The sequence below is a fragment of the Rhinolophus sinicus genome, chromosome 12 (genome assembly GCF_057876585.1).
Source record: "Rhinolophus sinicus isolate RSI-liver-muscle chromosome 12, RSI-T2T, whole genome shotgun sequence".
Taxonomy (NCBI): domain Eukaryota; kingdom Metazoa; phylum Chordata; class Mammalia; order Chiroptera; family Rhinolophidae; genus Rhinolophus; species Rhinolophus sinicus.
This window is the reverse complement of record NC_142512.1, coordinates 29,391,911-29,416,582: the sequence shown is the minus strand read 5'-3', so window position 1 is coordinate 29,416,582 and position 24,672 is coordinate 29,391,911. Positions and strand designations below refer to the sequence as shown.

General features: G+C 33.8%; 1 protein-coding gene across 16 annotated transcripts in view; it reads right to left on the bottom strand.

Annotated features, from left to right (window-relative positions):
• TRIM37 (tripartite motif containing 37) overlaps positions 1-24,672 on the bottom strand; it is a 162,281-nt gene that overhangs the window by 116,742 nt on the left and 20,867 nt on the right. For 15 of the 16 annotated variants that reach the window (XM_074319741.2, XM_074319742.2, XM_074319745.2 and 12 more), the window contains exons 9-15: positions 22,974-23,098; positions 19,172-19,222; positions 17,976-18,057; positions 13,749-13,825; positions 4,325-4,504; positions 1,472-1,586; positions 120-338 (exon numbers count right to left, since the gene is read on the bottom strand). In XM_074319741.2, coding sequence (XP_074175842.1) covers positions 120-338; positions 1,472-1,586; positions 4,325-4,504; positions 13,749-13,825; positions 17,976-18,057; positions 19,172-19,222; positions 22,974-23,098 — 849 coding nt within the window. The remainder of the gene's footprint in view (positions 1-119; positions 339-1,471; positions 1,587-4,324; positions 4,505-13,748; positions 13,826-17,975; positions 18,058-19,171; positions 19,223-22,973; positions 23,099-24,672) is intronic. The other variant, XM_074319752.2, reaches the window with a different exon arrangement.

Here is a 24,672-nt window from a genome sequence, read left to right as displayed (position 1 = left end):
AAAATAAATGCACAAGATTTTCAGCACACTGATTCCTCTACATCTTATGTTGGAAACCATGACCTTATTCACTTCTCTGATCACACCCACAAAAAATCTCAAACAGGCCTAATTATTACATGATAATCTTCATTCTGAATCTTCTCCTCATCTTCTTCATCATCTTTGGCCTCTCTTACAGAAGCTGTAGTAGGGCCGTCCTGGAGAAGCATGTCTGCGCATGACCCAGATTTCTTAGCTCGTGTCTCGGGAGTGTCATCATTTTGGGGGCTAAGGTGATTATCTGGTGGTGACAAATCTCTTGATTTCTGAGTTCGAGACAACTCAATAGTAAGTCTCTTTCAAAACAAAAACAGCATAAATAAACATGAGTCATAAGTAGTTGTTTCTGTGATAGAGTAAAATATATTTCAAGTGAAAAATATATCCAGATGTTCCTAAAACCATTTCTTGAGCCATCTCGCTCACCACCTCCTGCCTTTTGCTTATGAAAAAAAATCTTTGACAAAGAAAAACTGCCCAATTTATTCATGTCCTTCTTTGCATACCCAGCCCAAGGTACACATAGAATTAGCAAACTATATAGTAATTAGAGACAGTTTTAAATATTAAATAGCACACTTAATATGAAAATCTCTGAAAGTATGTATTTGTTCATATTTTCCTCCCTGATCTATTAACCACTCTGAGCACTTCAAACCTTCCACCCCACCCCAATTTCCATTGGCAGAAAGAAACATTCCTTATATAATTTAGTTTACCATTATAAAATAAAAATCATTAACTGATCCTCTCCAGTGCTCAACTCAACAATAGTGAGAATTCAAGGTGGGGCAATTTTCGGTTGTTCTACAGCAGGGGTGTCCAAACTTTTTTCAACATTTTTCACCAAGGGCCATATTCAATAAAATACACAAACAGCCGGGCCACTCACTCGAGGTGAAGTACGTGGTTTATTTAAATAAACTAAATATATTTTTGGAATTTGCTGTGGGCCAATAAAAAATGGATCGCAGGCTGCAGTTGGCCCGCAGTTTGGACACCCCTGTTCTACAGCTTTGAATCCTCTAAATTGAAGACAGCATGGGGAAGAGAAATACCCAAGTCACTGGGAGAAACACAAAAGATTATACCTCAAACTAGAGCAGCACTGTCCAATACAATGTTATGCGATGACGGAAACTTTCTACGTATATTTGCGATGTCCAATACAAGGATTTAAAATGTGGCTGTGCAACTATGGAACGTAAGTTTACACAGCCATATGTGACTAATGGCTACTGAACTGGACAGTGAAGCATTAGAGGTTCAAAGGTGGTGAGGATAGAGAACAAGAGAATTGGATTTTTCTACAACTACGAACAGCAATAAATATCCAAAATCTAATTACAAGTGTTAACAGGTCAAATAAGATAATATGAAATATTAAATCCAAAGAATATGTTTCTTTTTTGTTTGTTTTTTTGCTTACCTCTTTAAGGTTATTTATTTGTTGAATATAGCTAGTCTGTGCAGCTTCCAATTGAGTAATATACCAGTGCTGGTCCCGGCATTTTTGAAAGAAAGTTGGTGAACGAACCTGAAACCTTAAAAGAATAGCTGCACATGAAAAATAATCCAAACAGTAAAATATTATCAACCAACCCTTGAATCTATAATTATAAATTCTACAATTTTAAGTCTGATTATAGTGTAAGGCCAAAATTCAAAATGAACTCAGAGCTCCGGTATTTGCCATTTACACATTTATACATGTAGTTCATAAATTATAAGTTTCTGAAAAGTCAATTATCTGTAAGTCAGTTGTCTAAACTTAAACTGTACTTTTCTAAAGAAATAACTACACATCACAGTTAACCTACTAAAGCATGTTTACTACGATACTCTAGCTCAAATACAACGTTGATCATGAGTTGGAAATAAGAGGATCCTACAGTGCAGAAGGAGAAAGCTAACACTTTCCTTCCCCTTTCTTGCCTAGGTCAGACCCCAGCAAAAGAGGCAAAGTTTGTTTTAGGCGCTGCTCTTCTTCCTTCCCTCGTACATCTCACATTCCCATATTTCCTGTTCCTCAGTAAAAATCGCTTAAAGGGTCAACTACCCAGGACTGCTTTACTGTCTCCCAAAGAGATTCAAGCTCTAAATTCCCAACCCCTCCAGACAGCAGCTTAAAAATCAAAATTTTCCATATGTCACAATATGACATATTTCAGCTAGGGTTAGGAAAAAACATCTATATTAAAGCACATTAATGGATAAATGATAGGATCTTTCTTTTAGAGCTACCTGTACTTAAAAAAATTAATACTTATTCAAGCAAAAAACAAAACAAAGAACTACCACCTTTGTTATACAGTCAAACTACATTTGCAGTGAAAAAAATTACAGTAACGTGTAAAGATGTTTCTGAAGTCACAAGAGGCAAGACTACTTTGGAAGCCTGCAAATCCTCCTTTCAGTCTTGCCAACCATATATTAACTACCATTCCATTTTTCCTAGGATTTTAGAGCTAGTTCAGGAATCACGGACTATCTAATAGTTATCTGCAGCAGATACCTATTTTTAGTCAAGGATACTCATGCATCAGAGGGTAGAGATGACTCATTCAGTCACCATTCAGAGCAGATACTGCTCAGACAGCATACACTCAAAAGACAGCAGGAAGACTTTCTAAAGAGTATTATCTTTGAATGACTCATGAAACTATGGTCAACACTGCATATTTTTAGTACGTGTGCTATTAAAACAAATGCAAGCAGCAGGTTAAATTTCTGAACTTCCTCTTTTAATAATACAATATATATTTATTCATATAGTTATAGAAAAGCCTTATAAGTACATATAAAATTACACCAGAATCTTGAAGTTTAAATTTTGAGCAATCTCTCATTAAATAAATAAGTAATCAGATATAAAAGCCCCTTCTATGTGAACCCCACAGAAATTTATATTGCTATGACAGCACTGTCTTATAAAATAATAAATTCTGTTTATCTGTCAATTTCATCTTGCGTTTCCTATGAACAAAAACCATGTCTTTCTCTTAGGATTAGCCCAAGGCCAGGTGCAGACACAACAAATGTTGTTAAATAAATGATAATTGAACAACACAACAGGAATCTGTTCCTGTACTAAGTCTATAAGTAAAACTTCTGTTATAAACAGAGATGGCCTAAATAAAGAACTAGAGGTTAGACTAACTGCATTAAAAAAAACAAAACTCGCTCACAGATTGCCACCAGAAAGATTAAACATTACTATGACTCCAATAAGGAGAGGACTAAGGCTATAAAAAAAAAATGGTTCTTTTTTATGTTGGTAAGATTAATGTTTGAATAATCTTTCAAGCCTCTCTATGGTTAAAGTATGAAATATCAACAAATTATTTCTTTTGGTGAATAATTTTTTAGAAATACAAAAAAAAAAGTTATAAAATAATCCCCAAAAGATGACAAAAACATGATTTTTTTTCCTACTTTGAAAATACAATAATCTCTTTTTTCATTTAATTCTCCCAGAGAAGTTATGAAGAACACATAATAACAAAGGTTGATATAATAGCATCTTACCCAGCGCCCTCAAGAACAAAGAGTATGTGAAATTTAAGAGTATATCAAATCACTTCCAAGGAAAAAAGCCTTCAAAATTGTGGTGATGGAAACTTTCTGAACTGTTAAACATTCTGAAACCTCTCAGTTCAAAACACATTTGAATTTATTTTTTTAATACTCAAGTTCTTGTTTTGATCATCAGCAAAACATCATGTAATGATGCCCCAAAAGTTTTTGACTTGTAAAGGTTATCCAACATTAAATGGGACTGTTGTGGTTTCAGTCAGTATTTACGTTTTGTCCTTTCTTTCACATAACACACCAACTATCATCACTTAATTTGTTTTCATCTCTACTCCCTTATTTTTAATTCGATGCTATCTAGAAGGAAGTGAAAATCTTTTCATGAAATTAAGCTTGTAAAAAGTCACCCGAATATGTACAATGTTGAGTGAAAAAAATAAGCACTTGATCCCTCACTATTCTTTGATTTCCAAATGTTGAGGTTGTCAGTAAATGGTACATTACTACATTCATTAGAAGCAGTAGTTACCTTTTTATGAAATTAGTAACTAGATATTAAACACATTTCTGAATAACTTAAATTATTCACTGACTACACAGGACTCCTGAAATGAAATGGTTAAGAACACGGTAAAGTTACAGTTAGCATGAATTTCAATATTCATCTTTGTTAAATGAATAGACTTTAAAGTTCTGGTGACACTATTCCCTCATGATAAATACCACAATATCAAATGTTTCCTATTACCTTAAAATCACTGTATCATTTTGTCGATTCAAGTATCCTTCATTTGCAAGTAAGTCCAAACGAAAAAATCTATTATAGCCCCAGCATTCTCCCACTTCAAAGTCAGATGCAAACTCTCGAATAATATTTTTCGTAGGATCATTGCAGGACTGATGAACCATCTCTACACGATATTCATATCTAAAATTGAAAAACAGAATAGTAATATAGCATTAGTAAAACAAGAATATAAAACAGACTCATCAAAACATTAAGGAAGGTCATAAATTCCCTGAGAAGAAACTTACTGATATATACAATTACATTTCTCTCAGAAAGGATTGTATTACTTCTAAAGATAGCAGTATTGTGGATGAGCTACCAAGACATGACTGGCAATAGGTCCTTTTTCCCTCTTAAAAATGTTTACCTATATATCAGGTATAAAACACCACCTCAATAAATAAACTTGTATAAAACAGTACTTTCAAAGTTACTTTTATTTCGGCAAAGCTATGTATTTTCCCATATTTTCATTACCTATATTGCCTCACATGTAAATATTCTGCCATTTCCTTTGAGGTTTATCACTAAGCAATTTTAAAATACATAAATTATAAAATACTCTACTATATTTTTCCAATTCAACTTATAATAAATCAACTATGTATTGAGGAAGTCAAGCCTATCAAGTTTTCTCAGAAAATAAGTATACATTGGGAAAGACAATATATCCAGATTTCCGTATCTTACATAGTATAAAACTTTCAAGTCTTCAAACTCATTTTAACTAAGAAAGTACTGTTATTAAAAAAAAAAAAGTGAAGAAATAAAGATAATCAGAAGGAACACTCAACAGTAGCCATAAAGCTTCTCTTTTATGGTGGAGGTAAATTTTTAAAAGAAAAACATAATAGCTTAGCCTGTTACTTCTGCTGGAAAAGGCAAAAGAAAAAATTACAGATCTTTACCTACATATATCATGTTAAATATTTCTTTACGTACTGTCAAATATACTAATATCTCTCATAGTACGTTATCTAGATGATGGCACAAAGAACTAACCAATACAAAAGCTATGATAGTCTGTCTGCCTAGATTTTATGGAAGTCATGAGGCCAGCTCTGTAGTACAAAGGGTTCCATTATATGTCCAGAAATAAAACCAAATGCTTATGCACAATTGATTTTTGACAAGGGTGCCAAGATCATTCAATGGGAATATAAAAGTCTTGTCAACAAATGTTGCTGAGAAAATTGGATAGCTATATGCTAAAGAATGAAATCGGACCCTTATCTAATTCCATATACAAAACTTAACTCAAAATGGATCAATGACTTAAATGTAAGGGCTAAAACTGTAATACTCAGAAAACATAGGGGTAAATCTTTATGAATTCAAATGTGGCAATGGATTTGTAGATTTGACTCTAAAAGTATAAGCAACAAAAGAAACTTGGACTTCATAAAAATTTACAATTTTTGTGCATCAAAGGACATTATCAGGAAAGTGAAAAGACAAACTACAGAATGGGAGAAACTATTGCCAAATTATATATCTGGTAAGAGTGTGGCATACAAAATACATAAAGAATTCTTGTAACAATTCAACAACAAAAAGATAAGCAACCCAATTTAAAAATGGGCAATGAACTTAAACAGACATTTCTCCAAAGAAGTTATACAAAGGCCAACAAGCACATGAAAAGATGTTTAACTTCACTGGTCATTAAGGGAATGGAAATCAAAACCCTGAGATACCATTTCATACTCACTAGAATGACTATAAAATATAATTAAAAATGGAAAATAATTTAAGTACTGGAGAGGATGTGGAGAAATATGCATTCTTGTAAATTGCTGGTAGGAATATAGAATGAGACAGCCAATATGGAAAACAGTTTGGCAGTTCCCCAAAATGTTAAACATAGAATTATTTTATAATTCAGCAATTCCACAATTAGGTATATAATAAAAAATGAAACATGTCCATATAGAAACTTGTACATAAATATTTATAGCAGGATTATTCATAATAGGCAAAAGGTGAAAACAACCAATGGTCCATCAACAAATAAACGGATAAACAAATCGAGGTATATATGTGCAATGAAATATTATTCAGCCATATAAAGGAACGAAGTTCTGAGGTATGCTTCAACATGGGTGAAACCTGAAAACACTATGCTAAGTGAACAGAAAGTCTCATATTGCATGACATTTTAAATAAAATATCCAGAATAGGCAAATACACAGAGAAAGCAAAGTAATTGTCTAGGAATAGGGGAAGAAAGAAATGGGCATGTTTACTGGGTGGGTACAGGGTGTTTTGGGTGATGAAAACATTCTGAAATTAGAGAGAGGTGGTGGTTGTACAACAATGTAAATGCACTAAATTCCACTGAATTGTATAATTTTAAATGGTTAATTATATATTATGTAAATTTCACCTAAAAATAAACTTTTTACTTCTATTTTAAAAATAAGTGGTGAAAAACTAAAAACTCATAAGAAAAAATCAACAATCCTGAAAGTCTAGGGAGAAAGTAATGCAGATGGTCAAATACATCCAGGATCAAGACAGACAGAAATTTAGAATCAATATAAAACAATTTTTGAAAAATCAGTTTTGTATGAAAAAAACGTATGTTTGGAAAAAGTTCTTTTATCTATATTAGTTCTTTATAATCATAACAAATATATATCTGTATTTCTAACAAATATGACAATTAACCCAAGTTAAATTAGATAGTATCTCAACCCCAATCTTAAAGCTAAAACCTTAAATTTGAATATTCCAACTTAAATTCTTTCCTTCTATTAAACTGAAAGTCTGAATAAATTCAACAACTATTAACCTAAAATTTTTAGTTTCATTAAAATTACTCCCCCAGGAAAGTTCTCTTTCATTAGGAAGCATCTCTAAGAAATTCCCTTCTCTAAAACAAGTCACTCGGTATATACTGTGAAGAGTCAATTCCAGGATGTCACTCATGTGCAGACTGCCTCTGAAAGCCCCGCCCACACACACGTGTCTATGCTAACACACAGCTCTTATACAGATATCTTTAAGCATAATGAAATTATGAAAGTACTTCTGCAGGTGATATTAAAATGATGTCCCAGGTGGTATTAAAATCTACTAGATAATGACACAATTTAAGTTTTTATTCCATATTTTGGCAGTTAAACTATCTCGTTAAACTCTGAATTCTATAATTGAATGACATTTCAGTATTTCATGAAAAAGTATTCAAAACTCTTCTCTAGAATTACCGAATCATTATAATTAACATGTCTGTTTTTAGCAGACTAGAATAGCCTCCTTAAAGTATTTAGGTAATATCTAACAAATATACAAATTCTCATCTTTTTCAACCTTAGTATCCGGAATGTTACTATTTCATTCTCACTGTTATTGCTGTTTGTAAGACAATGTGAACTGTAAGTTCCTGAAGTGTAAATGGTCAACAATAAAAGCACCATCAACATTAAAAGCACCAAGATTAAACCAGTACTAAAGGCAAGAGATATGGAGAGACCCAAGACTGATGGCAGCAACAGGGACATGAACAAAATCCTGTATCACCAAACTACTTACACTAACTCTGCCAAGATCAACCACTGTCCAAACATAAGGGCTGATTTCAGGAAATCAAACAGAACTTGGTGCTTCAGAACGAAGAATACAAAGACTGAAAAATCTCTTAAACAGACTGCTGTTTAACAATGCTGAATTTCATAAACACAGACAATAGTTTAGTGGTTACCAGAGGGTAAGGGGGTGGGGGTAGAGTAGATGAGGGTAAACAGGATCAAATATATGGTGATGGAGAACTGACTTTGGGTGGTGAACACACGTCATATATTGATGACATATTACAGAATTGCACACCTGAAACCTATGTAATTTTACTGACCATTGTCACCCCAATAAATTTTAATTTAAAAAAACCAACAATTCTGAACTTAGGGGAATAACTAAGCCACTACAGTCCCATCTGTGCAATGGGAGTGGTAATAGAACCTATAGCTCACAAGGTGGTAGTAAAGCAAAAGGAGTTATGTAAAACATAGTGCATGGTACAAAATATATATTCAGCAGACGACAGCTGTTCTAATAATACAGGTGAGTCTACCGTTTCAGATTGCACAAGAGATTAGGAGAACTCTTGACTAAAACGTACTTATAATCGAAGGCCAGAATCCTTTCCAGATTACTAGCATTTTTTCATAGTTTGACTCACCAAAGGTGGCAAGAATATTCAGCATTATGGTTAATCTATGCCAGAGGTCTTTAAAGTGTAGGCTGTGTGCCCTGGGGGGTCAGTCCTTACGATCCCTTCAGGTATCCAAAAAGTTTCATAATAATACTAAGACGTTATTTGCCTTTTTCACTCTGTTGACATTTGTGCTATTGGTGATAAAGCAATGGTAGTTAGAATGTACCAGTAGTCATTACTGTTATTCATTGCCACACACTTTGAGATGGGAAAAAATTGCCAGTGACTCTTAAGAATGCCTTTGATGAAGTAGTAAAAATGATAAATGTTATTCAACTTCAACTGGTATCAAAATGGGAAATACACAAAAAGTACTTGTGCTGCATACTGATGTACAATGGTTGTCTTTGGAAAACGACTTTGTTCCAATGAGTTGCAATCTCATTAGTCAGTTTTTTTGGTGAAACATGAAATTGAAAGAATGGACAAACAACTTACTCAATTGTAGATAGCTGGTAGACATTTCTGGCCCAAAACAAATAAGGAAAAGATTTGTCGTCAATGATAAAATATTAATTTTGACCAAAGTCAAAATGACAATGAAAGGTAAACATTTTGAATCCATTCAGGACCTCAAGGCAGCCAGGACAGTGCAACTAAAGACACTCTTGAAAGAGGACTTCCAGAACTGCTTCAGAAAGTGGCAAGATAAGTGTGGGATAAGTGTGTTCAATGCAAGGGGGGAGTATTTTGAGGGGGCTTAATGGCAATGTGTAATGTAATAAATTCTTATTTAAACATCCACTGTATTTTTTGATCATACCTCATAACTTCCAAATATTTCAGATTTACAAAATGTCTGTTATTAATATCTAAATTCTATTATGATGAGAACATATTTTTAATGAGTTGAATCTTTTTGAGTTTATTGAGACAAGTTTTAGGTCCAAGAATATGAGCTATCTTGGTAAATATTCTGTATGCACTTAAGAATAATTCTTATTCTGCTATTGTTGGATCAAACATTATATAAATGTCAATCAGGTCAGGCTGGTTAATAGTGTTGTTTAAATGTACTACATACATATCCTTGATGATTTTTAACCTACTTGTTATTCAATTGAAAGAAGTTCTTGTCTATTTCATCTTGTATTTCTATTAGTTTTTGCTTCATATATTTTGAAGATCTATTATCAGAGAAATAAATGTTTAGAATCGTTATGCTTCCTCTTCATTAATTGATCCTTTTATCACTATGAAATAAACTTCTTGATCTCTGATAACATTCGTTGGTTTGAAATCTACGTTGATATTAAAATAGCAATTCCAACTTGCTTTGACTAGTACACCTTTAAAGTGCATTTCTGTGGACAGTAGGTACTTGAGTTTTGCATTTTTACCCAATCTGACAATCTATGCCTTTTAATCCGGGTGTTTAGACCATTTACATCAATATATATCTGTTCCATCTGTTCTTTACTAGCTGTTACCTTTTTCTGCCTTCTTTAAGATTAAGTTTACATTTTATCCCCTTAGTTGCTTTATTAGGTATTAATATATGTCTTTGTCATTTTAGCAGTGGCTTTACAGTTCACAGTTGTGGTAGACTGAATAATGCCACCCACCAATCCATCCCCCAAGATATCCACATCTTAATCCCTGGAACCTGTGAATGTTACCTTTTAAGGCAAAAAAAAGGGAGTCTACAGCTGTGATTAAATTAAGGCTCTTGAGATGAAGGGACTATCCTGGATTATCCGTGTAAATCCTAAATGTAATTATTACTGTCATTGTAAGAGGAAAGCAGAGGAAGAGTTGACAGAAACAGAAAAGGCAAGGCAATGTGACCGAAGGAAAATGGAGCAATGTGGTCACAAGCCAAGGAATGCTGGCAGCTACCAGAAGCTGAAAGAGGCAAGGAATGGATTCTCCCCTAGTGCCTGTGCAGCTAGGACACTACTAAAACCTTGATTTTTGACCTAGCAATAGTTTTTGGATTTTGGTCTCCAGAACTATGAAGGAAATAATTTCTAATGTTTTAAGCTGCCAAGCCTGGGGTAATTTGTTACAGAAGGCAAAGGAAACTAATACAATAGTATAAAGCATCAGTCTAGCTTTGTTATTTCACATAGTGTCAGAATCTCACAAAATTATGTTTCTGTGCTCTACCTTTTTGGCTTTTATGCTGTTGTTGTCATATATTTTACTTCTACATGTTATAAACCCCAAAATACAATGTTATTATTTTTGTTTAGTCAATTACCATTTAAAGTTATTTTAATAGGACACATTTTGTATTTACCCATAAAATTTCCATTTTTGCTGCTCTCCAGTCCTTTGTTAAGATTCAGATGTCTAACTAGTATTATTTTCCTTCTATGTGAAGCATATGCTTTAACATGTTTTACAGTCTAGGTCTGAACATGCCTTTGTTTTTTAAAAGACATTTTTGTTGCCTACAGAATTCTAGTTTATTTTTTTCCTTCAGCCCTTTTAAGATGTCCCTCTATTATCATTTCACTGGTATTGTTTCCAGTGAGATACCTGAGTTCATCCTTATCTTTGTATGTCGTTTTTCCCCAATGCCAGTTTAAGATTTTCTGTTTATCATTGGTTTTGAGAAATTTGATTATAATGTGCTTTGCAATTTCCTTCATGCTTCATGTCCTTGTAGTTCATTGAGATTCCTGAATCTGTGGGTTTAAAGTATTTATCAAGCTTGGAACGTTATCACCATTATTTCTTTACTTTTTTTCTTCCCATCGCCTTCTTTGAGGTCTCCAATTATCTCTACATTAAGCTGTTTCAAGTCGTTCTACTATTTCGGAATTCGTTTTTCTAGGTTTCATTTTGGACAGTTTCTACTGCTATACCTTCAAGTTCATTATTCTTTTCTTTTGCAATATCTAATCTGTTGTTCATGTTATCCAGTTTATTTTTCATCTCAAATATAGTTCATTTTCAAGTTCAATTTGAGTCTTTTATAGCTTCCATATCTCTACTTAACTTTTGAACAAATGGAATAGTTATAATTATCTTGAATGTCCTTTCATATGCCTCACATGAAACTCCAGTTTTCTTTTTTTAAGCCATACATTCAGAGTTCCAGAAATACCAGTTTTCTCTTCAAATATGATTTTGCTTTAGAAAAAGTTACTATTCATGAAAATTTAATTTATGTTAATATACAATAGGTTTATTATGATTTTAAACGAACTGACAATTTTTAAAATTTTTTGTTTTAATTTATAATTCAGAAAATATCAATATAACCCATACAAAGAAAAAGTTCTTGCTCAATTTTGATTTATTATTCTCATTGGTTATGTCTTCCTGCCTCTTTGCATGCCAATTAATCTTTGACTGAACAGCTGAAATTTTAAATTTTACTTTGTGGGATGCTGGATATTTTTGTGATCTTACAAATTTTCATGAGCTTTGCTCTGGGATGCAGTTATTTGGAAACAATTTGATCCTTTGAGGTCTTGCTTTTATTTGTTAGGTAGGTCCGGAGCAGTGTTTAGTCTAGAACTTAACTATTCCTCACTACTGAGGCAAAAATTTCCTGAGTACTCTACCCAGTGCCCCATGAAGTCTAAGTTTCTCCACTATAGTGGTGGGAATAGACACAGTTCCCGGCCCTTTATGAGCACCAGGCACCACTTCCTCCAATCTTTTCAGATGATTCTTTCCCCAACCTCAGGTAATTTCCTCACAGATGAGCCCTGATCAGTGTACTCTGTGGAGTACTTGAAAGGAACCCTCTACAGATCTCTGGAGCTCTCTGTCTGTGCAGCTCTCTCCTGATATTCTGCCCAATACATTCTAGCTGCATTGGTCCTCCTGGACATTCAGCACTATCTCAACTCAGGAAGTCTGCCAGACTAGCTTAGTTTCCCCTCCCTGTGTTACAGCCGGAGAACGCGCTTTCAAGGCTGTAAACTAGGGCAATCATGGGGCTCATTTGTCTGTTTCTTGTTTATCAGAATTGCTTTCATTTGTTGCCTCATGTCCAGTATCTAGAAAATGTTACTTTTCTTTTTTCTTGGTTGTTACAGGAGAAAGGATTACTCCCGTTACTCCATCAGAGCTGAAAAGCAGACATCTCATACCAAACCAAAAGATTTTAATGTAATAAACAAAACTTACTGATATGGTTCCAGATTCCACATTACAAATTACATTTAACAAACAACCACTTGTTCAATTATGTTGTAATATCAAAGATCACAATTATCTAAAACTGCTTTAAAAATGTTCCCCTTTTTTCTCAACAAATTTTTGTAACTTTTTATGGTGACAGATAGTAACTAGACATACTGTTGGTGATCATTTCTCAGTGTATACAAATATTGAACCATTATGTTGTGTACCTGAAACTATTAATGTTATATGCCAATTACACCTACTAAAAATAAATAAATAAATAAAATGTTCCTACTTAACAAAAAGTAGATTAGTGGTTACCAAGGATGGGGGGAAAGGGAATGGGAAGTCACTGCTAATGGGTACGGGATTTTTTTGTGGGTTGATAAAAATGTTTTGAAATTAGATATTGGTGATAGTTGAAGTACTCGGTAAATACACTAAAACCTACTGAATTGCATACTTATTTAGAAGGTAAATTTTATGGTATGTGAATTACATCTCCTTAAAAATAAACTTTCCCCAACTGCATGATATTAAAAATCTGTGAGACTAGATTTTATACATATACTTCAACCAAAACAACTTACTGCACAAAATTAAATATAGAAGCAGATGTGAGAATCTAGTCACCTTTTTTTAAAGTCGTACATTAAGAGAGTTCCAAAAATGCAAAACAATACAAGTTTTGTCATCAAATATTATTTTGCTTACTTTAGAAAAAGTTATTTTTCAAGAAAATATTTGGTAATATGCAATAGGTTTATTAAAGTTAATTAATAAAACTTAAAACATTTTTCCTCAGTTTTCATATCTAATTTAGAAAATATCAATAGACAATCCCCATTAAGAAAAGCTCTTTGGTGTTTCCAATACATTTTATGAATATAAAGAGGCCTGAGGCTATACAATTTGAGAACTGTCAGTCTATGCCATCATACTATTCCAGGATTACATACTAGTGTACACTTTAACAAACACAACAATACAGTAATCAACAAAACAGTTAATAAAAAAATGCTAAAAGCAATGTACATAAACATATATTAAAGTCTCTTATTTAACTGCATGTCTTACTTGGAAGTTTCAGGCAAGCCAGCTGAGAGTTCCAGAAACACAGATAAGTAGTAACCACGAACAACTCCATTTCCATCCTTAAAAAAATAAAAGATGTTATACAAATACAAATTCCAGATCAATTTAAATGTAAAGAATTAAGCCACAATGAAACAAACAAAAAAAATACAAACTAGTATCTGATACTTGGATTGGGAAGTACTTCTAAGCTTAAAAGCAGTAAGAGAAATAAAAAGATTTGAGTGTAACAATTCAAAACTTTTGTACATTAACAAAACTTGAAAATATCAAGGCACACAGTTAAGAGTTTTAACATACAAGAACTCTTAAAAATCAGCCTCCAAGAAAAATGAAAATCCCAAAGGAAAATATTTTTTTTAATCTAAATTTCACTAGAAAATGAGATAATATTTATCATCAAAAAGAGAACAATAGAAAAAGGTAATACTTGATGTTTAAAGTAATTATCATTTCTATGTCTTAAATGTTAGGATTCCATGTAAGATTCTGTCTGGAGGTTGAGAAGTTGTTTAAATTTCCATTACAGAGATTTTTACAAAGATAATTATTCCACTTTTATTTCTCCAGTACTTTCCTCACATGTAATCCTTTTTTTAACGGATTACATTTGTTATAATTACATGTATAAATATCTGTTTCCCCAACCAGACAGTGAGGGCTGAGGGCAGGGAGCCTATCATTCATTCGTGTCTATTGGGATATGACTATATAGAGTACAAGTACTTAGTAAATCCTTCATCTCCAGGATACTTTGCTCCAAAAGGTCCTGAGGCACCTCTCACGGTATCACTCAATAAATATTAATGAATAAACGAATCACTAGTTAAGTGAAAAAAGTCAGACACAAAAGATTATAAATTGTATGATCCCATTATATGAAATTTTGGAAAAGTGAAATTATAGTGACCAAAGCAGATCTATGGATGCAGAGAGGCCAGGAAGAAAGAAAAAGAAGGGATTAGCTGACAAGGGAAATTAGATAACTTTTGAGGGTGATAAAAATCATGACTGTCATAATGATTATATGACTGTATATTTGTTAAGACTTGCCAAAATTAGTGAATTTTATTCAATATAAATTAGATCACAAATCACTTTGATTTTTAAAAAATCAATCAAACAGCTGGGATTTTTTTCTTTTGAATAATGTTCCTAGAACAATTTCCCTTGAGTTAAACTAATTAATTAATTAATTAATTAAAAGGAATGCACATTTTTCACTGCAGATCTTTATTAGCCAATAACAGTAGAAATTTTTTTTGACTTAATATTTACCATCAATTTAAGGAACAAAATTTTTTACTGCTCTTATTCACATGCCAGCTATATGTCTAACAAAATACTGGCCTTAACATTTTTCAATAGGCAGAGGATTCTGGGAAAATCATCACAATAATAGCAGCATAGTTTTTGCAACTCTCCAAATCCAACCATAAAACAAAAAATAACTGGCCAGCAAAACCAAAAGGTCACAAACAACGTTTACAACAAAACTATATCACAGGTTACTTTCACAAGCCCCAAAATAAAAGCAGGTAAAGAAACACCAATTACATCCACAAAGACCTGAATGATATCAACATCGGTATGGGAGAAAGAAGAGAGAATCAATGGGACATCTAAATGGACCAGAAAATAAAAAATCACAAAATGGCCAAGAGTTCGTTACTGAAAAGCATCGTGAGCCAAACACAACAGCTGAAACTAGAAAGAGCTGCTCAATGCAATACCGACTAAGTACAAGAGGGCGTAATATTAAAAAGCCTGAGAACTAAATGCACTCTAGTCACTCTAAACTCTTGAAAATGAATATCCAGGGCCTTTCAGTACAAATCCACAGATTGCAAACAAACAGCTAGAGTGAAATAAAAGATAAACAACACAGAAACAATAGAAACAAAGGGAGAAGGTCCACATAAAAGTGGAGGAGGGGGTCCGAGCCAGGGAATCTCTCAATAAGCCAGGCACCGTATTTTTGATGGCCACATCACACTGGATATTCACATGCAAAACAACCAAGCTGGATCCCTATGCCATACACAAAAATTAACTGAAAACAGATCAAAGATCTAAATGTAAGTCCTAACTAGCAAACCGTATAGTAGTAAATTACTGAATTTAAAAATAAGATTATGTGAGCATTTAGGCAGTATTAGCAAATGCCTTTTAAGGATTAGTTTATCATCAGACTTTACCTCAAGAAAGTGGAATTGAATATTTCAGACACCCAGTGAATAAAAAACATGAGCCAAGAACTGTATATCCAGCAATACTGGCTTTTACAAAGGATGCAAACTGTTTTCAACATACAAAAACCCAGGGAATATTGTTTCCATCAGTTCTTTCAATAGAATCTACTAGAGAACAAGCTGTGGACATCCAAACTATTGTCTAGACATGGCAGAGGAGGGGAATGAGGACAGTATATGCAAAAATATTTTAAAACAGTTCTCAGTGAGAAAATTGATGGTAGAATTAAGAGTTCCTCCTCTGAGGTGCCTGTGTTTGTCAGGTGAAATAAAGCAAATGAGTGACTGATTATGAGCTATCCTAATTCTCTCATTTCCTATGACTTCAAGAAGTATGAGTCCTAGAGTGGAAGAAAGAAGATACAGGTGCAATATAAAGAGATTAAGTTTATAAAAACACTTCTATAGTCTTAAATATGAATTGTAAATGTGAGCATAAACTCGAGTTAATTCTTTAAAAAAAATTCATACATGTATCAAAAAACCCAATAGTCTACAATTATATAACAATTTTAAAGTGTTCATATATTTTTTTTCCACTGAGATCCCTGGAGCTAATCCACTTCAATTTTATCCACACTCCTACAGTTTTTCTCAAGGTATGGTCTTTGGCCTAAAAACAAACAAAAAAACTTATAAAATGTACAACACCAACAATGAACTTAATGTAAACTAGGGCTTTGGGTGATAACATGTCAATGTCAATTCATCAACTGCAACAAATATACCACTTTGGTGCATATGTGGATAACGGGGAAGGCCGTGTATGTGAGGGTTAGGAGTTGTATGAACTCTCTGTATTTTCCACTCAATTTTTCTGTTAACCTAAAACTGCTCTTAAAAATAAAGTCTGTTAAATAAATTTTTAAATAGATACAGATTACGCCCCCTGCCCCCAGAAACGTCCCATACATTTACCTTCGTATTTCCTAGCTCTGTTCACTAAGGAGGCCTAGAAACAGTGACCAACCTGATAGAAATGAACATCCCTAGTGCCGTTAGGTCTTGAAGTGCAATCTTCCAACTAATAGGAATCAAGATTCTTTGGATAAAACGGCCAATTCCAGGTACAGAGTAAAAAAATGTACAAGATGAGCATAGAATATCTTGCCATGGACGAGAACAAGAAAGCTAACTACTAGGGTTACTACTAAGCACTGTTAGGGTTAAAGCAAGAGACACAGAAGCCAACTTGAAGATATTAAGTATATATAAATCCAGGAGTTCATAATGGTATTTTTTAAAAACCTAATTAATCACTTTCAGAGAATAATAAAGAAAACTGGCAAATAACAAGAAAGAATCCTACCTCTTCTACATGAGCTGTACTATTGGGTAACCAAATAATAAAGGAAAGCATCTCTTTATAAAAGTGTAACAACTAACAAATGAAAAAGAAACAATAAAATGAGAATATCACTGTTTTGCAACTCCCAATAAGTTAACAGATGAACACAATGAGCATCAATAGTTGCCAATATCATTAAAAAACATGTGACTAGACGTCACATGATAAAAGAACACACTACTGCTCATATTCTTGCTATAGGAATCAAGTATGTGTCTCATCATGCCACAGGATCCAGCTGCCAAATTAGCAGAAAATATGTAGGTCATACTGAAATGCACCATGAGTATGTGACCAGCATACATCTGTTTCTCATGGCTTTCTGTACCTATTTTTACTTTAAAAAATACTTTTAAAATAAGAATTTTAAAGATTTCTTCTAAAGGTAAGTATCTGCCTACAAACAAGAAATAAATTCAGCAATATGTCAGGGTTCATACTGTTCATTTTGAACTCATTTTTTCGTAGATTTGGTAATAGACCCTATAGTAACATAAAAATTGTCATTACTTTAATTCCTTACCGCACTAAAAAAGTGAACCAGTGTATTATAGAATCTTGAGAAAAAGATCTTGGCTTAAAATGTTATTAGAAATATGAAAAACTTACTGGGTAAACTTTTAACCTCCAACAAAGTCCTGAAACTTGAAGAGGTGGACTGTAAACAGGATCTGCTCTCTGGCGCAAAGTGCTAAAGTCAAAGAAAACCAACAAAATCCCAAGATCAAAATTGTTGTGAAGTAGCACAGGCAAAACCAAAACCAACCACTTTATTTATGTTGCTTATTTGAAATCCTGGACAAGAAATAGAAGGTGACTGAACAAGTTAAAATTACACTGTATTAATTTACATATATAATACTTACATTCTGAAATAAAAGAAAATTTAGTAATATTGAAATATTCAGCACTATCTTTTCAGTTTCAAGTTAAAGAAAAACCTCAAAACTGTGATATTTAAGGGAAAAGGAAAACATAACTAAGTGTCCTGAGTTTAATTACCACTCCAACAAGCAGTCTTTTATCATTAAAGGGAAAAAGAAATGTGCTTCTTTCCTCACATCCCTGTAGTACAATTATCCTTTTCTTAAATATAAAAACAAAAGAACATGTACTAAATCTTAACACATGTGAGGAAATCCTCAGAAAGTATATATTTAGCCACAAAGTTATCCCGTAAGCAAAAACAAATTAAACAGGGAGTGGTATAAATTCTGTTTGGCTTATTTTGATGGTTATGACCTCTCGAAGTTGTCTACCTAAGGCAAGATCTTATATTCTTGGTTCTCTACTTCCATACCGCCCTTGAAGACAAGTCCCTTAGGACATTTTTGTTTTAAGATCTTTGCTTTGAATCTTAGACAAAAAGTAGTAATGGCTAAAAAAATTAACACTCAAGTTATGAAACTTACAAATTTCTTACAATAATGGTACCTTATCTACAAGTCCTGAATTTGAGCTGAGATAAATTGGACCCAAAATGGACTTCTTCCTATCACTCTTAATTCAGAGAATGGGTAGGGCGCTCATTGATCTCTATCACCAATTCGCCCCATCTTAGCAAAGGCTAAGTGGACCCTCTTCTTCTAAAAATGATTCTCTTTCCTATACGAGAGAAGCAATCTGTCCTGAAGAAATAATACAATCCAAACAAATGAACTCTCTGTTTCTAATAGGAAATTTGTTTCTTCTAAGACTACACTGAGGTGTCACAGAGTTCCTTAGGTCTATGTCCTACCCAGGAGTAACACCTTCCTGGCTCTTATGCATACATACAAAAATCCAGAGTTGTCAAAAACTCTTACCTGAAATTCTCTAAAACAAAAGTAGCTGAATCATAAGATGGTACTAATTCACTAAAAAGAAGCAAAGGCAAAATAAAATTATTTGGCTTATGTAAGTTTAAAATTTCATTTAGTTAAAAAACAAAGTCCTTCAGTAATATCTTATAAACTTTATTAATCTAAAATAAGTCCCTCAGGAACATTTTTAAATCCTTCTTAAAAATAACATTAAATCAAACAAATTCATAAAACCATCAATAGATGACATCAAAAGTCTGCAATGAAATTGGGGACTCAACAAATACTTTATAAAATAGCTTTTAAACAATGCAATATATAGGAACATTTGTGACAACATGGATGGATCTTGAGAGTGTAATGCTGAGTGAAATAAATCAGACAGAAAAAGCAGAGAACCATGTGATTTCACTGATATGTGGTATATAAACCAAAAACAACAAAAGAATAAGACAAACAAATGAGAAACAAAAACTCATAGACACAGACAATAGTTTAGTGGTTACCAAAGAGTAAGGGGTGGGGGGTGGGAGATGAGGGTAAGGGGGATCAAATATATGGTGATGGAAGGAGAACTGACTCTGGGTGGTGAACACACAATGGGATTTATAGATGATGTAATACAGAATTGTACACCTGAAATCTATGTAATTTTACTACAATTGCCACCCCAATAAATAAATAAATTAAAAAAATGCAATATACAATTAAGTGTTAAAATAAGTGTTTAAGAGACATTTAAAAAGTACTCATGAAATAGGACAAGGAAGAAAATGGTGCTGCGACTGGGAACCTGAAATATGAAACCAATATAAACAAGTTGAAAAAAAAAACAAAAGAAATAGCAAAAGCAAAACACATCACAATAAATCTCCAAACTTCTTTCTTCAGAACAAATTATGAGGAATACTGACAAACCGTAAAGACTGTGAAACTATTTATTAGCAAACCTATACAATTTTATAGGATAAGAATAAATAATCACATGGGGGCAAGCAGAATGGCTGAGCACATTATCTAAGAGGCAGCCTTGGAACATTAGTGAACATCCTTATCCTTAGGTTCAACCAGATCTGCTTAATGATAGCAAATACCCAGTTCTTTTAATAATAGTCAGTGCTTTAATATGAATACGGTATCTAGTTTGTTAATTCAGAAAGAAATGGAGACTTATCTTATGGTCAGTGAGAACTACCTGAGTTCTGGTTGTCAGAAAAATTTTGCCCTTCTGTTTACAGAACTGTGGGTGGTCATGATTCTCAGGACTGTACCTGTGATAAGGAACAAGGGCTTACACCCTGATTCTAAAGCAGGGGCCATTCTGCCCCCAGGGAACATTTGGAAATGTCTAGAAACATTTTTGTCCCAACTGTAAAGGGAGAGGTGCGACTGGTGCTACATCCTACACAGGGAAGCTCCGTCCACCCCACAAAGAATTATCCAGCTCAAAATGCTAACAAGGCCAAGGCTGAAAAACCCTGGCTTACTCCATACAGTCTATTACAATCAAGACCCTGTGGCCAACAGAGGGCATAACGTATTCGAGCAAAAAGCAAAGGAAGTTAAACACATACACATTATTTATAACAAAGGTTGTTTCCTAAATGTACCACAGTCCTCAGCATGCTAGAAATACTTGATAGTCTCTCATAAGCCATCTCTAAAGTATAGCACAGATTGAAATCCATCATACCAATGTATTTCTGTGAAACAGTGGTTAAACCTCTCATCTTAGGAATAAGCTAAGGAGAGTTAAAAAGAAAAAAAACTACAAATGCCTAGATGTACCCAACGTTATGAACTGAATTGTGTCCACCCCCCTCCCACCCCCCCACCAATTCATATGTTGAAGCCCTAACCTCCAATGTGACTGCATTTGGAGACAGGACCTTTAGGGAGGTAATTAAGGTTAAATGAGGTTATAAAAGGTAGGACCCTAACCCAGTATGACTCTTGTCTTTAGAAGAGGCAGACATCAGAGATTGATTCTGTGCATGCAGAGAAAAGGTCATGGGAGGGCACAGTGAGGAGGCAGCTCTCTACAAGCCAAGAAGAGAGACCTCACCAGAAATTAAATTTTCCAGCACCTTGATATTGGACTTCCTGCATCCAGAACTGTAAGAGAATAAACTTTTGTTGTATAAGCCATGTGGTCTGTGGTATTTTGTTATGGCAGTTCAAACAGACTAATACACCCACAAAGATTTTATTTCAAATGTCCTGAAGTACGGGCCAGCACTGGTAATTTTCAAAAGAATCCCAAGTGAGTTAAAATACACCAGTGTTAAGAACCACTACTCTTAACACCACAGTGTAGTCTAACAATGCTTAAGAGAATATTCTGTTCAGAAGAATTCTAAGACTGCCCAAGATAAAAACTAAAAAGATGTATAGAATGCAACCAACTCTTTCCTCCCACTATCTTTTAAGATCTGGAGAGAACATCATGTTGCCTTCAAAATATTTTGGCATTTTCATCTGTTTATGAGTTCTCCTTTTGACAACATACGTGTAAATAAGTTATAGTCGCCATGTAACAAGATCTAAGTAAACTCAAAAGGTAAATAAAAGAATGAACATGAGGACTGGCCCGGTGGCTCAGGCGGTTAGAGCTTCATGCTCCTAACTCTGAAGGCTGCCGGTTTGATTCCCACGTGGGCCAGTGGGCTCTCAACCACAAGATTGTCAGTTCAATTCCTCGAGTCCCGCAAGGGATGGTGGGCAGTGGCCCCTGCAACTAAGATTGAACATAAACATGGCACCTTGAGCTGAGCTGCCGCTGAGTTCCCAAATGGCTCAGTTGGTTGGAGCGCATCCTCTCAACCACAAGGTTGCTGGTTCAACTCCCGAAAGGGATGGTGGGCAAGTTGCGCCCCCTTCCACTAGCAACGGCAACTGGACCTGGAGCTGAGCTGCGCCCTCCACAGCTAAGACTGAAAGGACAACAACTTGAAGCTGAACCACACCCTCCACAACTAAGATTGAAAGAACAACAACTTGACTTGGAAAAAAGTCCTGGAAGTACACACTGTTCTCCAATAAAGTCCTGTTCCCCTTCCCCAATAAAAAAAAATCTTAAAAAAAAAAATAAATAAATAAATAAAATAAAAAAAAGAATGAACATGAGACAACATGGATGGACCTTGAGAGCATTATGCTAAGTGAAATAAGTCAGACAAAAAGACAAATACTGTATAAGCAAATACTGTATGATCTCACTTATTTGAGGAATCTAAAAAGGGGTCAAAAGGTATAAACTTCCAGTTATAAAATAAATAAGTCATGGGAATGTATGTAATGTACAGCATAGTGACTATAGTTAATAATACTGTATTGCAAATCTGAAAGTTGCTAAGAAAAAATTTTTTTAACTATGTATGGTGATGAATGTTAACTGGACTTATTGTGATCATTTCACAACATACACAAATATTATATCATTATGTTATAAACCTGACACCTTATATGTGAATTGTGTATCAGCTAAAGAAAAAAAAAAGAGTGAACAGACAATGATGAAATAAAATGGGATCAATATTTTTTTCTACTGTATAGAAGATGAAGTTCCAGGAAACAAACAATTCCTAATTCACTATCAACTTCTCTTTACATTCAGAAGCGTATTTAAATCCACCAGAATTTTTTTAAACTACATTTACATACATAAACTAAAGTTCGCTACACCACCTCATTTTAAACAGCACCTTAAAAAAAGATGAAGTTAACAAAACAACATTCCTTTGAAACAAGTATATGCATTTGCACATAAATATCTTATGAAAAAGGAGTTAAAAAACCGTCATACCTGGTAAAATCTGGTGGAACAGGAGTGGTAACAAAGGATGCCATGGGTTTTCGATGAACTTGCTGAAACATCATGAGAATCTCTGAACTCTTAGATATCAACTCACTCTTACTACAAGACCGCAACTGTGTGAGGAAAACAAAATTACTATTCATTGGCACCTCAAAATCCTTAATAAAGAAAGATAACAGAAATTATTCTCATAAACTAAAAAAAAAAACAGATAAAGTTTAAACTAAAATTTAGTTATAAACTAAAAAAAAGCAGAGATAAAGAAAACAGATTGATTTTCAAAGTGGGTTTGAGAATTAAAAATCTGCAAAGAACCTAGGTTTATTTATTTCCTTTCTAACCATAAAGCCATCAAGTATATTTGATTTTAACGCATTTTTCTCTCATACAGTAGGGCAAATCCAATTTTAAACAACTACAAATATATTTTAGGCTTCTACAGTGACGCCATTATGTATATTAATAAACAAATCCCTATAGGTTGTTAGCCTTCAAACAAGGATTTCTCAAATTGCATTCAAGGGACCACAGAAATGTTAAGATGTAACACACACACAAAAAGTTTTAACCATAATATTAAATGTCAACTATAGTTAAAAAAAAAAAAAGTTTTAACTTGTACTGATTTGGGAATCACTATTTTAAGTTATGCCAAAGGTAAAAAGTGAAAAATCCAACTTTAATAAAATACACCTGGTAGTTAAGACTAATTCTGTATTCAAGGCAACCAGTCTGAAGTCCTAGTTCTGCCACACACTGATTATGACTCTGACAGTCTATTTGTGTATGTAAAACTGGAATAATATCTATGCTTGCTTTGCTGGGTTTGTTATAACAGTCACGAAGTTGTAGGAGAAACAGCTTTGTAATAAGGTCTTCAGAGGACACAAAGAGAAGGCAGCCCTTTGCAAGCCAAAGAGAGACCTCAGGGGAAACCAAACCTGCCAACACCTTGATCCTGGACTTCCAACCTCCAGAACAATTAGAAAACAAATTTTCCTTGTTTAAGCCTCCTAGTCAGTGGTACTCTGTTATATCAGCCATACCAAACTAATACACTATCAAATGGCATACAGATGCTATTCACAAAAATTACGAGTACTATAACTGGGTTTTATATCTTTTCAATGAGTTACTTAATACTTATAGCTCTTATTCAAATGTTTATTGAATACATACTGAGTACCCTTCCTTGACCCCATTTCCTCCAAAGGTAACTCACTCCTTGAACTGAAAGTTATTGTCACCATATACATGTGTTTGTACAAGTACTATGGGTCTATACACATCCATAAACAATGCTCTGAATGTTTTCAGGCTTTACATAAATACTATCAGGCTGTATTACCATGTAGCCTATATTCTTCAACCAACATTGTTTTTGAGATTTAATTGTACTGATATTCATAATCTACTCATTTTGACAATTTTAAAGAATATCATTGCATGAATATAGTACAATTTATCATCTTTATCAATGGACATTTAGGTTGCTTCCTATTTTTCATTATTAAAAATAAATCTGGAGTGAAGACCCAGATGGTGCACAGCTCCCTGTTCACATATTCGAGTCTCTCTAGGACTGGCTAAAGCATACCGAACTTTTAGCAGACAATAGCAAACTGCTCTCCAATGTTTGTAGATTCATTTCCATCAGCAGTGTAAAAGTTCCCTTTGCTGTACATTC